Raw genomic sequence first — 14,804 nt, forward strand, 5'->3', positions numbered from 1 at the left:
TGCGGTAATGATTGCGACAAGACTCAGCCACACCTACAGACCCAGACCTCTACCAGCAAAACCTGTTGAGTCAGATGTTTTTTCATCCTGATACTAGCTTGCTTCATCTTGTGGCTTGTTTCTCTTATTTCCTTCTTGGTAAAAAAGTTTATTTGATGTGTTGGACACATGATCACTGTTATTCAGACAAACCAGCAAAAGCCAGCTATCATGTGCTTTCAGGGACCTGCCAAAGTGACACGCCCAAACCACACGCAGGCACACTCACACTCATGCTCATGAAAAGGGGGGAGAATGGGAGGGAGGCAAAGAAGGAGGGGCCACGAATCAGTCAAGGTGACACAAGAGAGTCATACTCACTCCTGCTTGTCAAACACTGCAGTCCAGAACTTGCATGTTTGCTTCCAGGTTGTCAGGTAAGAAGATATTTTCAAATATTGAATCCAATTGTGTAATCTCACCGAAAAAAATCAATCATTGTTTTTTATTGTTTTTTGCATTTTGATTGTAGAAATATGACTCGGCCACTTACTTCTAGGTTCCGAGAACATGATTTTGCAGAATAAATGAACAACAATCGGACAAAAAAGAAAATGTTCATATAGATTCAATTGTTTGATGAGTCTTCTGTAGTGATCTGTCACGACCTGGTAGGAGAACTATGATGCTATGGAAGCTGTTTACGGTGTGATGCACCACGCTGTGAAACAAGCTTCCAGCTAACCCAGTGTGACAAAGACTGAGTCTGCTGTGAGGAGGCTCATGGTCAACTTCATTTGAAAATCATGCAGACTGAATGTTTGCGAAAAAGAGCGCCGCGTTTTTTAGACGCTACGGTTCTCAATTGCTGCTTCTCACCTCAACAGTCACAACACATCTTTTTGTGTAAAGCTGTGGTTTGATATACTTTTGGGGAGCAGGTGTTCTGATTTGTCTCCCTAAAGTTTTGAAATATTATGTACATTTTTATTAACAATGCTTTAGTTAGCTTTTCAAAATTTCAATGTTATTGAATTGACTCTAAATCAGAAAACATGAATTTAATTAATATTTAAAGTGAATTTAATTTTGAGAGAAAAAAACAAACCAAAAAAGAAAAGTAATTTCCATTGACCACTATGAAACACACCAACGTGTAATTCAAGTGTCCACAAAACCAGGCGTAAATGTTGAGGCTGGCAACATGTCTGAATGACCCACGTCATGTCCAACATCTCTGTGTGTGTGTGTCCTGTTTTTATTGCCTTATGACAGGAATCTCTTACCATTGACCTTTGGCTCGAATATTTGCTTTAATCTATGTTTTGATTTGTTATGTTTGCTGATGTTGTTTCGTTTGTGCTGAATTTATACACTTTTTAAGACTATGTACAAATGTATGATAATTAATAATGACAAATGCACATTTTAAATAGCTTAAAATATATAACATATATAACATACATGTGAAATAGTTAGATGATACGAATGTCACTATGAAATCAAACATCATACGCAAGGTGCCAGTCTTTTTAGCTCTGCAGGACTGCAAGGTTGAACTCACCTACTGTTCATATTACAGCGTATTGTTGTGGATCAACAAGCTGTAATATTCACATGCATCAGCTGCACAGGTCCTGGATGGAAACAAATAATATAATCATAGATGATGAGTGCCCTGTGCAACCAGAGGCCGAATCCCTTTCATAATCACCAGCTTTTTTGGGCCAGGATGGGAACAAAGGATGTATGAAGCTGTAATCAGCAGGTGTGGTGGATTACCTTGTAGCAGTATTTAGTTGGATACAGCGTTCGGGACAGCATTGCAGGACACCGGAAGATTGTCGTAATTTCTGCCGGAATACATTGTGTTGAGGTCGGAGTTGCTGCGCCAGATCTCCTGGGATGCGCCTCTGCTGCTCTGCCAGTCGAAGACGGTGCAAAGCAAGTTTCATTTGATCAGGAACCACACAGCGTATATAAAAGTAGCATCTATTGTTTCCACAAAGACAACGTGAAGGAGGAGTCAGTCTTGGATTTGTTTTCTTTCCCGTAATTTAGGAACATGCCTTTTTCCAGACCACATGGAACCGGGGCCCATACAAGGAATAGAACCGATTCATGACTGATTTCATTTGTGTTCAATAACCAGACATGCAAAACCTAGTGAGACGACATGAAACCATGTGATCAGTGCAAAGATATTTGTCATCGAAAAGTCCAACCAGCAGCAGAACCAGGTCCAAGTCATGTTTGTCACATCTACAAAAGAAAAAAAAAGAAGAAAAATACACTTGATGCAAACTGTTGAGAAAATTGAAAAACAAAAAAAAGTACATTATGAACAAAATTCTGAATAGAATAAATATAATAAAATAATGTCTAAGTACCATAAAATATTTTCTTTTTCATAAATAAACACTATTTTAGAAGACGCTATGTAAAGTGTAAATGAAAGTATTGGCATAAAATGTTCTAATTAATTTTAAAAACTGCTCCATCGCCATCACTTTCTTTCTTTATCATTTTTTTCTTTTCAAGAACTTCTGCATAGTTGGTAAATATCTCAGATTTGCAGCTGTCAAGTCAATTCAATGACACAGTGCTGCCACCATATGTGGCAAGTGTATGAACACTGACCGTCTCACGGCCCTCACGGCCCACAGGTGTAAAACACAAAACTTCTAGCGGCCTTCTAGGGGGCGCTGGGTGCCCAATCATGGGCCCCGGCCCTATGGTTGAGAATCACTGCTCTACGCTACACTTGGATATCAAGTGGCAGGCGGCAGTATATCGTCTGATCCATGGGCTGGGAGTTTCGCAAGCAAAAACAGCATGTGTGGAGCGTTGGGCAGTGAGGAGTCACGACTTGGATTGGATCGCTTCACCTGATTTTTAAATAAGTTGATCATTAACTTCGCAAACATTAACTAGATGCCCCCTTAAAAAAAATAATTGTGGTGTAAAATAATTTACTGCCTGTATGAGTCATTGAGGACAAGGTCCATCTCAGGTGCGCTCAACTGTTAGGGACAACAGCCAAGCTGCAAAAGACTCATTTGCATTAAACAAATGATTAGCTTTCGAGCCAAGAGATCAGAAATGGATCGTTCTGAAAACTTTCCTGTGAGCTGATGATTTCCGTGTTGAGCGAATGTGTTACTCACTGTTTGTATTCTGGGGTTCAGCACTGTCTGTGCTGGGCCAAAGATACGCTTCAGACACCAGCAAAGCGGAAGACGAAAAATGACTCATTTGTTGTCAACATTTTATTATATACTTAGAATATAAAAAGACTCAACCGAATGTTATTGTCACCATAAATATTTGACATATCACATTGCTCAAATTCCATTTGCAATTAAACCCAAATATGATGCATCATCAACTGGCACAACTCCTCCCAGGGGTTATTTGAAGCCCACAGCACGCTTCTGTCTCCATTCTAAGTGACTCTTCACCGTTGTTACATTAACCCACGCTGTCGTATCAGGAACAAACAAACAAAAGTTAAGAATGAATCTAATCCTTGAGAATGTTGCAGCACTTACCCAAAGGGTGACAGTTATGTTCCCCTTCAGTAGCACCATGCATAATAAGCCTGGACTGGTTTGAGTTTTGAATTGGAAATGCCAAATGGCCATGTTCACTAAAAGGCACCTTCAGACAACGGTGACCAGGCGCAGTCCTCTCATTTAACATACGTTGAATTCAGTACGCAAATCTAACCACGTGGACAGTAGTCAAACACTGTTTTGCTTGAATTCTTGGTGACGCAAGTCAAGAAGTATTTCGATGCATGTCCTCTGAAGGGTTAATAAGAACAGATACGCCAGTCACCCCGGAAGGTAACAGGTCATGACACTTCCAGAAATGTGAAAATACTGTTAGCTGATTTGTTGATCTTGATCGGATGAGAGAGAAACCAGTTTTCTGCTATCAATGCTCCATCAGTGCTCTCACTAATCCGCCTCTCTGGTGAAAATCTTGTTTGCGTACCTTCATGCCACTAACCAGCACAGCTATTGTCAAACTGACTTATCAGAGAAGCTGCTCTGGGCAAGTGCATTCAGCGGTGATGAATTTGATGCCACCAGATTTCAATCGATGAAGAGCTTGTCAGTAATTTCAAAAGTTTCGTTTGGTCCCCAACCAGTCGCGAGCTGATACTAGATATGACTTATGGGGGGACATGCATACAGATGCTGTAACAAAAGTGATTTCATTAATGCCGGCGATTCAGTGTCTTTGGCCGTCACAGCAACATGTGGAAATTGTGACTTGCATGAACTTGAAGAACCACTGCCTGAAATAACTGGTCTCTTCTCTGCTTCAGGGTCCAAGACAGGAGTCTCCTTCGTCAATGAATCAACACAACTGAGGACTTTGTTTCCAAGTGGATCCATCTGCTGCCTCATCCCTGATTTGAACGAAGATGCTCTCCAGAATGAGAAAATCCAGAGCTTTCATTCTACTCCTGTCATCCCTCACAACCCTGGGCCTGGTCCTGCCTCTTCTCCCAGGTGGACGCAACACTCACTGTGCCTGCCCGAGATGTCTCACAGAAGGAACTGATGAGTTCAGTCAAGTCCTCAGGACTGCTCCCAAACCGTTTCTGTTGAAGAGCTCAAAAACAACAGAAGAGGACTTTAACTGGTGGAAGGTAAATATCACCTTGTGGGAACTGACTGCTGATGTTCACTTGCGGTCACCCCTTTCCTTATGCTTGATCCCCTCACACCCAGTGAATGAGTACCACCATCGCCAGCAACTGATGCTTGATAAAGTACAAAGTACTGAAGTACAAATTGAATACTACCCTTCACAGGAGGTTCCACAGCCGTTTTTCACTTATTTCAACTCAAGTTGCTGTAGTATGTTCTCCTTTGGTGTTGGTGTTCACCACAAACATTGGCTCAGATCACACATACATGAGGTTACATGCACGAGTGCTCCATTGTATACAAGGTTATTAGACATCACTAGACCATGATCAGTCTATGAGTTAGTTTACGTTGACGGCGTAGCTGAAGCTCTCACATCAGCCAGGCCGGTCATAGTCAAGCTTCTCTGCTGCACGCTCGCTTAGTCCAGCTGTTAACTGCATTATCCAGGTTGTATAAGCCCTTTACAGCACATGCATTTTAAAAGTCTTTGCTGGACAAACATGCAATGGTGCTCATTAAGAGCTGGTCTGACCATGTGTACAAGCAGTGGCTCACGCCAAGGCATCTCAGAAATGCCTGTGAAATTTCATCTTGTCATGACTGCTAAGGTAAGGTGACCCAAGAGCAGATGACTCCAAACTCAGGACTCGGACAAAGCGAGAGTTCTGTTAACCACTAGATTTATTACAATAAACACAAAATAATAGACAGAAATCTGAACCGCAGGCGATGACACCAGAAGCGGCGCGCGGAGGACAACACACGAAGGGAGAGGGAAAAACCTAAAACAGAAAACAGGTGTGAGATACACAGCGCTGCAAACAGGGGCAACAGAAAACTATGATATGACTGACAAGGCTAATACAAAACTAAAGACACTCGGTAGAGGTGAAAACAAACACTCTAAGCAATAACTAACACACAGACTGAACTAAAGTAGCGGAGACAGAGAGATAAACATGGTCACAAGCGAACGTACCATGAGAACAAAAAACGATCATCTGGCAGCACACGCTGGTTCTCCAGGTGTATAAATCTCTGCAGAGGCAATCAGTGGAATGAGAACCAGCTGTGCTGCCATGAAGCTGTAGGGGGTGTGAGAGCAAACAAGAAAACAAGGAACTGGAACACAGGAAGTGACAAAGTAAAAGCACGAACCATGACACATCTCTGAGATTCCAGGGAAACTGTTAGAGATCTCTGGCATCTTGTGTTCTTAAAGAATCTGCTGCAGAGAAAGAAAAAAATCACTTTGTACACTGGAAAAAAAAAAAAAACTTCACCTGGTCATAAATGATCGAGACAGCTGTAGCGATGTTGAGCTAAAACTGATTAAGAACGCTTTAACCCAGACATTAGGTTTCAGCTGTTTAAAGGCTACTATAACACATGGATGAGTGAAAATCCAAAGTGCTCATGAATAAAACAATTGGCTTGAATACAGTAAACAACTGCTAAAACTGTATTTGAGTCCAGTAAGGCATTTCTTGTGCTTTGGTCCTCTGTCACACCGACTTCTCCTTCAGGACAGGCTTTTAGAAACAAGACACTTTTTATGGGTTGTAAAGATGAGGCCTGTTAGTGAAGATCTAAATTCTGTGGCTCAGGTTTTCATGTGTTCCACCTAAGGAAATGTTGATGACAGTTAGATAGCAGTGTTTTGACTCAGGACAAAGTCAGAGGAGTGTGTGCATGTGGCATCAGTGCCAGAGTTAACAATAGAGCAGAGCTGTGTCACGATTGAAGAGACGCTAACCTGACGGCATGTCCTGGATTATGTCACAGCTCAGTAGTGCTGAAGTCACTAATTTGTCATCACTTACTCAATAATCATTTAGCAGACTGGCTCTATGAATATGACTCTAATGGTTTCTACAATACATTCAAACAAGTGAAATTACAGCTTGCGGTTTGAGTGGAGTGTGACCTTCTGAGCCTGAGGTATGAGACTTGCACCTCAACAGCCTTTTTATATAACTTTTTTGTGTGTTGTGCAAAAAAAAAAAAAATCAGTGCAAATAAATCCACAATGCACAGGACATGTAGGAATAGCAAATCAACTGGAAGGAAAATTTTGCCGATGATGGCTTCAACTTTAATGTCTGTGACTGTGATTCCACTGAAGGTAAATAAAAGAGTTTAAATTAGCAGTGGGAATCATATAGAAAAGAAAAAACAACAACCACAAAAACAAAGTAATGGATTTGAGGTTTGGTAATAATGTGAGTCTTATTCATCAGCTCTTAGTATTTGACACAAGAATGATCATAGTTATTTCAATGATGATTTAATTTGAATTGGTAAACATAATCCTGACCCTCAGGGTGGAAGAGAAGTTTCTTTAAACTTCTTAAACTCTCATTTAGTCTCCTTCACAGGTGTTTTGGTTATGACACCAAATTGTAAAATGTGGTGCCCTTGGAATTGAAAAAACAAAACAAAAACGTTTTTGTTTGCTATTAAATAAATCAAAATGAATGTCCTAAAGTTCCTGTCCGAGTTGAAATAGTGGCTGATGCTGCATTGCTTGAGCAGGTTGCCATTGCTAACTGTCACTTGACCAGTTGGTCAGAGGGCCTCATTGGCTGAAACTGGTATGGTGTTTGATTTATTTGACCCAGAACTATTTAAACATTGATCATGTTTTTACACTAACTTTAAGGGAGAAAAAAAACCCACATCAACCATTTCATGAAATGCTGACAATTTGAAGGAAAAAAAGGTATCAGTGCAAACAAAAATCAAACAAATATTCAATGACAGACATTAAACACAATTTAGATTTCAGTCTGCGGAGTTTTCTTCCACATCCGTGACTCGTCTGCATGACTACACTTCTGCAGCGCATTATCGCACATTGTTGACATGCCTCCATCGGCCCTTTATTTGTTTTGAATGCATTTTTTGCTACCAAACATTTGGAACTGTGTACACATCACATGCTCAATGGTGGATTAAAGAACTATATGTCTTGGCAGATAAAAAAAAGATGGCATACAATCTACTGTTAACAGCAGTCGAGATCCGAGAGTGAGGTTTCAGGACAAATTTTAAATGTTTGATTACATATCTCTGGTTAATTATTTGTATTAAGATTTTTGTTTGTGCTCTTTGTGCATGTGCCAGTGGATTGTACATGTATCATTTGAAAATAACTGTTGCTTTGGGTCAGTGACACTGACATTTTTGTCTCCACTGCTGCAGTTTGTTTTCACTGCATTGTGTGCTCTACATTACGATGTAGCTAATTTATTCAGCTACAGCAAGTGTCATCTGTAAAAGGTGGAAGGGAAAGGTGGTGGGTGGGGTTAATGTTCAATACAATACAATACTGTGAAGGCCTTTGATAAAGCATGAAAAAAGATTGATTTTGAGTGTCATTACATCTGCGATAAAACACAGATGTAATGTGACACCAATGGAAACCCGACGCCATTTCTTCTTCTTTTTTTTCTTTTCAGCAGGTCCAAAGGGAAAAAAAAACCTTCTCCGTTTTCACAACAAAAATAGATGAGCTGTTCCAGATCTTTCCGCCCAGTCCAAATCTGGTGGGGCCCAGTCCAGACCGCTGCAGGACGTGTGCTGTGGTGGGGAACTCTGGTAATTTGAGAGGCTCCCATTATGGACACCTGATAGACTCCCATGATATCGTGATCAGGTAGCTCATGCTCTCCTGGCCTTCATCGACACCACTACATGTAATACACAGCATATTGCAGTCTTTTTCCTCGACACTGTCCGCAGGATGAACCGTGGGGTAACCACAGGCTATGAAGTGGATGTTGGCTCGAAAACAACTCATCATGTGATGTACCCGGAGAGTGCCAAAATGCTGGTCAACACCACCCATCTGGTCTTCATTCCATTCAAGATAAAGGATTTACAGTGGCTTCAGAAAAATTTCGTCCCTGGGTAGGTGGGTAACTGGAAAAATTATGCATGCAAATCTGCTAATTCCTTGGCTTTGGTACAGTAGCTAGTGTTGAAAGAAGGATTCACTCTAATGATTTGATTGGCTGAATTCCTAATCATTTCCCTGATCTAGATCAGTAGAGAACATGATGGATGTCAGTGGTTTATCTAGCTCATTTACTGGAATTCCTGAAGGTTTGGCTCCTGCTTCATGAGACAACAGTGGCAGTTTGCCATGTAGTTTCGGGCAGTGAAATGTGGGCTGTCAAACAAGTTTTGTTTGGAAGACAATAAGTCCCACCCCTTTGTCATGCTTCGTGAGTACAGCGAGCGATTGTGTAATACTGACTCTGCTGAAATACCAATGGCACAACCAACATCCATTCAACGCTGTCGCTCATTGAACGAACTGATGTGAGGCATAGTGTCAAATAACCAGGTTCACTTGAATTGTTTTTAGTTTCATATTTCATTAGACGGACGTTATACCAAGATGTTTGTGCAATATAACTGGTCACCAGATCGTGTTTATGTGTAGAGTTACGTCTTTAAAATCACAAACAATTATTAACAAGACAAAGATGTGACGTGCCTCTGAGCATTTCAACTCAATAAAGTGCACTGATAAGTGAACATGCCTATTTCTATACCTTCAAATCAACCGTAATAAAATGTCGTTTAACAGTAAGTGTAAGTGCTTTTAGTAAGCATATTAAATTGTTTTGATGTGTATTTACAAATTATTAAATGTATACTGTTATTGCCAGAGAATGTATTAACAAAAGAAAAAAGACACAATTGGTATCCAGTCAAACTTTGGAACTGGAAAAGAACTTGTTGAACTTAACAGTTAACTTGTTGACCTCTTGAGTTTCAACTAATAATAATGATAATAATAATAATAATAACAATACTAATAATAATAACAATAATAATAATAATAATAATAATAATAATAATAATAATAATAATGATTGATATCACAAATCTCAATTCGGCACATTTCAATATTTGACACCAGAATCATCACATTTAAGGTCAATTTTTATATGTACAGTAGGCTTTCTTCCAGGGAGAAGTGCTCCAGTGATGTGCGAACCTGTTCAGACTAAACCTCAGTATCCCATTCCGTTCATCGGTTCATCTCCCTTAGTCTTCTTCATCATGGATGTTTTGATCATGACATCACATTGCACAATGTGCTGGGCCTCTAATTGAAAGTTTATGTGGGATGAATATTAATCATTAGTTTCTAGATGTTGAAGTCCCGGCCCTAATGTCAACTTACCTTTTTAACTGCCTCAATGTGCGACAAAGTACTTGGTCGTTTGAAATGTGAGTATAACATCAAGGAGCAAGGTTATTCCCCCTCAGGTGCAAAATGATCTGCACTTTTTAGCTATTCTGAAAAAGCTTCAAGTTAAGTTTCTGTCTCTAACAATCACTCACCGTTTCAACAGGGCCAAGTGGAGAGCCAACAAGGATTTGGTGAGTGTTTCAAGGGAGCGAAACAACGCAGTACTACGATGGTGATGGTGGCACAGTAGCTGTTGTTTTTCATCCACTCCAGCATTAACATGTGATTCCGCTCAGGTGATGATCCTGAACCCTGCCTTCATGAGGTATGTTCATGAAACTTTGCTGCAGAAAAGGGGCAGGTACCCCTCCACCGGCTTCCTGTCAGTGGCCTTCAGCATGCAAATGTGTGACCAGGTACTGTGATCAATCAATTCATTTATACTTTTTTTTTTTTTTTTTACTGTAGTGATCCTAAAGAACGAGGGTGACTGATCATTACTGTCTGAAAAACAAATAAGAATCCAGTCAGCCCTCTCAGGGTTTTGTCTCACAAATCTCATAAAAGCGCATAATATGAATAATAATGCAGAAGGCAACATAATTTAAGAATAGAATAGAAATTGGATGATGGACTGTGGCACAGTGGGTAAGCCAATGCAGAGACCGCAGAAGTGAGTGATGAGAGTTTGGTGTTGAATGTTGGCTGCATCCATGACTCACCAGATGGAGTAGTGATAAGTACGTCTGTGATAGTTGACTGAAGACGTCTGTCATCTCTGTGACAGAGAGAAGAGAGGTCAGAGTGATAGGAAACTTTACAGGACAGTGGTGAAACCTGCCATGACGCATGGCTATAGACACGCTAAACGTTAATCTAAATGAATTTCTGCACATTCCTGATGCTGCTTATTACAACTCCTATCAATGGTGACAAATGAAACAGCCATTCCAAAGTGCTGACACGCTGAATAAAGAGACCAAATCATCCCTCACACGCATCTGTGTCCTGGCAGGTGAGTGTGTTCGGCTTTGGGGCTGACAGTCACGGAAACTGGTATCATTATTTTGAAACTCTGCGAAACCGACGTCTCAAGACGGGCCCACATGCTGGAACTCATGAGTACAATGTGATCCTGCAGCTACATGACGAAGCCAAGCTGCAGTTTTTTCAAGGATTTTGATTTAATTATTTAAGAACACACGATGGAGCAGGCGGCTGTAATGTCTGTAATGTCTTTTCCTCAAGATGTTATGTTGAACACATGCTTGATTTTTACAAGTGCAATGAAAATTATCATTCGAGTGCTGTCATATGTTTTTAATAAAAGCAAATGTCTTCTATTGTAAAGTATTGTATTATTTAATGTTACACTTTCTCCCTTTCAATCCGCCTTGTCTCATCTCTCTTTAGCTCTTTTTCACAATGGTTACTTCCATCCATCCATCGTCGTCCGCTTGTCCGTTGCCGGGTCGCGGGGGTAGCAGCTTCAGGAGGTCACGCCAAACGCCCTTCTCCCGAGCAACATCCACCACCTCCGACTGGGGGATCCCAAGACGCTCCCAGGCCAGTGTAGAGATATAATCTCTCCACCTGGTCCTGGGTCGACCCCTCGGTCTCCTCCCAGCTGGACGTGTCTGGAACACCTCCAAAGGGAGGCGTCCAGAGGGCATCCTGATGAGATGCCCGGACCACCTCAACTGACTCCTCTCAATGTGGAGAAGCAGCGGCTCTACTCCGAGCCTCTCCCGAGTGACAGAACTTCTCACCCTATCTCTAAGGGAGACGCCTGCCACCCTTCGGAGAAAACCCATTTCAGCCGCTTGTATCTGGGACCTTGCTCTCTCGGTCATGACCCAAAGCTCATGACCGTAGGTGAGGGTCGGGACGAAGATTGATCGGTATATAGAGAGCTTTGCCTTCTGGCTCAGCTCTCTCTTATGGACAACAGTGCAGCAAAGGGATTGCAATACCGCCCCTGCTGCCCCAATTCGCCGACCAATCTCCAAATCCCTAATCCCCTCACATGAGAACAACACCCCGAGATACTTAAACTTCTCCACTTGAGGCAAGATCTCAGTCCCTACCCTGAGAGAGCAACCCATCCGTTTCCGATTGAGAACCATGGTCTCGGACTTAGAGGTGCTGATCCTCATACCAGCCGCTTCACACTCAGACGCAAACCGATCCAGCGTGAGCTGTAGGTCACGCGATGATGAAGCCATCAGAACCAAATCATCTGCAAAGAGTAGAGACTGGATCTTCAGGCCACCAAACCGCAAACCCTCCTCACCAGAGCTGCGCCTCGAAATCCTGTCCATGTAGACCAAGAACAGGATTGGGGACAAAGCACAACCCTGGCGAAGACCAACCCTCACTGGGAATACATCGGACTTGCATCCAAGTATACGAACACAACTCCCGCCCCAGGAATACAGGGACTGAACAGCCCTCAGTAGAGAACCACTCACCCCATCCTCCCGAAGCACCTCCCACAACTGATCCCTGGGCACCCGGTCATACGCCTTCTCCAAGTCTACAAAGCACATGTAGACGTGTTAGTCATACTCCCAGGAACCCTCGAGAACAGTCGCAAGAGTAAAGAGTTGGTCCGTAGTTCCACGGCCAGGGTGGAACCCGCATTGTTCCTCTTGAATCCGAGGTTCGACTATCGATCGGACCCTCCTGTCCAGCGCAATGGTTACTTCCGCTCTCTTTATGTGAAATTTAGCAAACCAGTTGTTCCATTTGCCAAAAAAGTGTTTGACAGTTCTGCTTCTTTTTGGCCCAGTGCACATCAACAGGCTCTCTTCTCTTGTAGCTGTTTTTCATTGCTCATTGCAAAAAGGACATGGATTATTTATCTTGAGGCTTCTGTTGACCGGAGCTTCAGTTTGTTACATTTCAGGAGAGGGGAAGATCCTTTACTGGAGCCTGGATGTGAAAGCCAGACAGTGAATGTCCACCCAAGTGTGTATCAATCTATAGTGGAACCTTTATCCAAATAGAAAACACTCAGGGCAAACTCACTAATGAAAATGCATGAAATGAAAGCATGAGGTTTAGTGGCGGTAAACTTGCCACTGCCCAAGCCACCACTGCTCCAGTTTAGTTTGCTTCATGATCCACTTTCACAATTATACTTGTATATGTAGGTACCACTGTATTTGCTGTGACTACATGAATATGTCGGACTAATTGCATAAAGCTGCCTTCCATGCTGCAGCGGTTTCTGATGAGGCTTACTCAGAATCCCATTCAAATCTTCACAAGTTTGTATTACGTTGAAAGCAGAGGCTTCATATTCTCTTCTTCCTGTTAGTGCTGTTGTTCTCTGGCTCCTTGGACAAGCAAACAAGAATTAGGCAGTTAGACAGGTCATGAAGAAAGAATGCAGATCATTAAAAAACTACCACAGCATAGTAGTTTTGCAAGTAGCATGCAGCCAGGAACACACCATTCCAGGAAGACCATCATGTATCGCTTCCTCATTCATGGCAAAAACAGTGAAGTGAAGGACAGTGAATGTGCACTTGCTTCTTTATTGCATCCGTGTGTTGAAATGAAATTGTGGGCAAACAACCCACACTACATTTTTATTGCAACTAATGTTCAAACTGGGCCATCGGCAGCTTTAAAAGGTGCTCACATTTACTTGGTTTAAAAAGTAGATTTAAAAATTATGAATCCATTTTTAAAATATAAGACTAAGAACGTTATGTTTTATATTTCTTGTGGTGAAATAAATGGAATTTTCTGAATTTTCCTTGGTGATTCTTGAAATATTTGTGTCACTAAAAAGGGGAACTCGATAAAATGATTCAATTTAAATGAATATAAAGTAAAAAAAAAAAACAACCCTAAACCCTCCGTGTTCTACTGAGAAAAATGTAAGAACAATACTGCAACAGAGTAGGTTCAGACTCTTGACAAAACCTCGAGAATTATTTGCCCTGCTTGTTCAGTGAGTCTCCAACACCTAAAAGGTTCATTAAAATGGGGGGTGTGAAGTGGTGAAACCTGTTGGACAAGTAAGATAACTGTTTTGCCTGGCTACACACGGCAATTCTGCAGCACGGTTGGTCACACTACCTCTCTCTTTACCCTCTCTCTTTACCGCAGGATTTGATTCAAGACAGCTTCCTCAATTTCAGGCCTGTGTCATGATTTCTGAATAACACAGAAACACAGAAACCATCTGTGATGATGATCTGAGAGCACTGTCAGAGAGGAGTCTAAGATACTGTTGAGCATTGGCTCTCAACTGATGGGCCAGGAGCCAAAAGTGGCTTACGAAACTGCTTTCAGTGATTCTACTCCTGGGCATTAAACAAAACAAAGAAAGAAAGGAACAAAAAGCTTTTTTTTTATTAATCTATAGTGTCATTAAACAGCCATAGTGCGCTCTCTGACACATTCAAACTGAAATTCCCTTTTTCTCTTGATCTTCTTTGTCTTCAAACGTACGCCGCCAGTGGATGCCACAGCTAGTCTGTGTCCTCTGCCATAAGCTATCGTCCTCTTCTTCCCTAGTCACACCTATTCTCTTCATGTCCATCTTAACATGCATGAGATATTTTGAAAGCGGAGCAATCATATGGATTAAAGTCTTTTAAAAATATGATCGGAGCTCTATGGAATGCTGCAGCCAACCTTAGGAACCTACCGCATGAAAACTCTGAAGGAAATACCAACCCAGTCTCAAGGCAATAGATTAAATGTTCATGCAGTCATGAACATTTAATCTATTGCATCGTGCATGCGGTCACGAAAAATGCCTTTTTTCCGTTCCGAGGAGAACAAAAAAAGAAAAAAAGAATGGCGCTCCAATTATGGTGCATTCACATGCTATTACATTGTGCTGCTGCAAATTATTTGTGCCTCTCCGACCCCTGTTACAACATTACTGCCACACGAGTTACAAATTTCACCACCTGGGTTTGATTGTT

At 41.6% G+C, this 14,804-nt stretch overlaps 1 protein-coding gene across 2 annotated transcripts; it reads left to right on the forward strand.

Annotated features, from left to right (window-relative positions):
- Nucleotides 1-351: 351 nt before the first annotated feature.
- On the forward strand, nt 352-11,205 carry LOC128758191 (CMP-N-acetylneuraminate-beta-galactosamide-alpha-2,3-sialyltransferase 1-like). Of its 2 annotated transcripts, none has more exons than XM_053864091.1 (7): nt 352-416; nt 4,316-4,642; nt 8,108-8,304; nt 8,391-8,558; nt 10,019-10,046; nt 10,152-10,271; nt 10,871-11,205. In XM_053864091.1, exons 2-7 carry the CDS (start codon nt 4,415-4,417, stop codon nt 11,036-11,038), a joined length of 909 nt encoding a protein of 302 aa, XP_053720066.1. In that variant the 5' UTR covers nt 352-416; nt 4,316-4,414; the 3' UTR covers nt 11,039-11,205. The 2 variants fall into 2 exon arrangements, with proteins under 2 accessions (XP_053720066.1, XP_053720067.1); XM_053864092.1 differs by having other exon boundaries at nt 8,111-8,304.
- Nucleotides 11,206-14,804: the final 3,599 nt, after the last annotated feature.

This window comes from Synchiropus splendidus, chromosome 4, assembly GCF_027744825.2.
Source record: "Synchiropus splendidus isolate RoL2022-P1 chromosome 4, RoL_Sspl_1.0, whole genome shotgun sequence".
In the NCBI taxonomy this organism is placed as follows: domain Eukaryota; kingdom Metazoa; phylum Chordata; class Actinopteri; order Syngnathiformes; family Callionymidae; genus Synchiropus; species Synchiropus splendidus.

Excerpts from the sequence above, each read along its gene's own strand:
- LOC128758191 (XM_053864091.1), top strand. The coding sequence starts at position 4,415 with ATGCTCTCCAGAATGAGAAAATCCAGAGCTTTCATTCTACTCCTGTCA. Across the intron at positions 8,305-8,390 it reads TCCCATGATATCGTGATCAG|GATGAACCGTGGGGTAACCA; the intron begins GTAGCTCATGCT and ends CACTGTCCGCAG. Across the intron at positions 8,559-10,018 it reads CAGAAAAATTTCGTCCCTGG|GGCCAAGTGGAGAGCCAACA; the intron begins GTAGGTGGGTAA and ends CCGTTTCAACAG.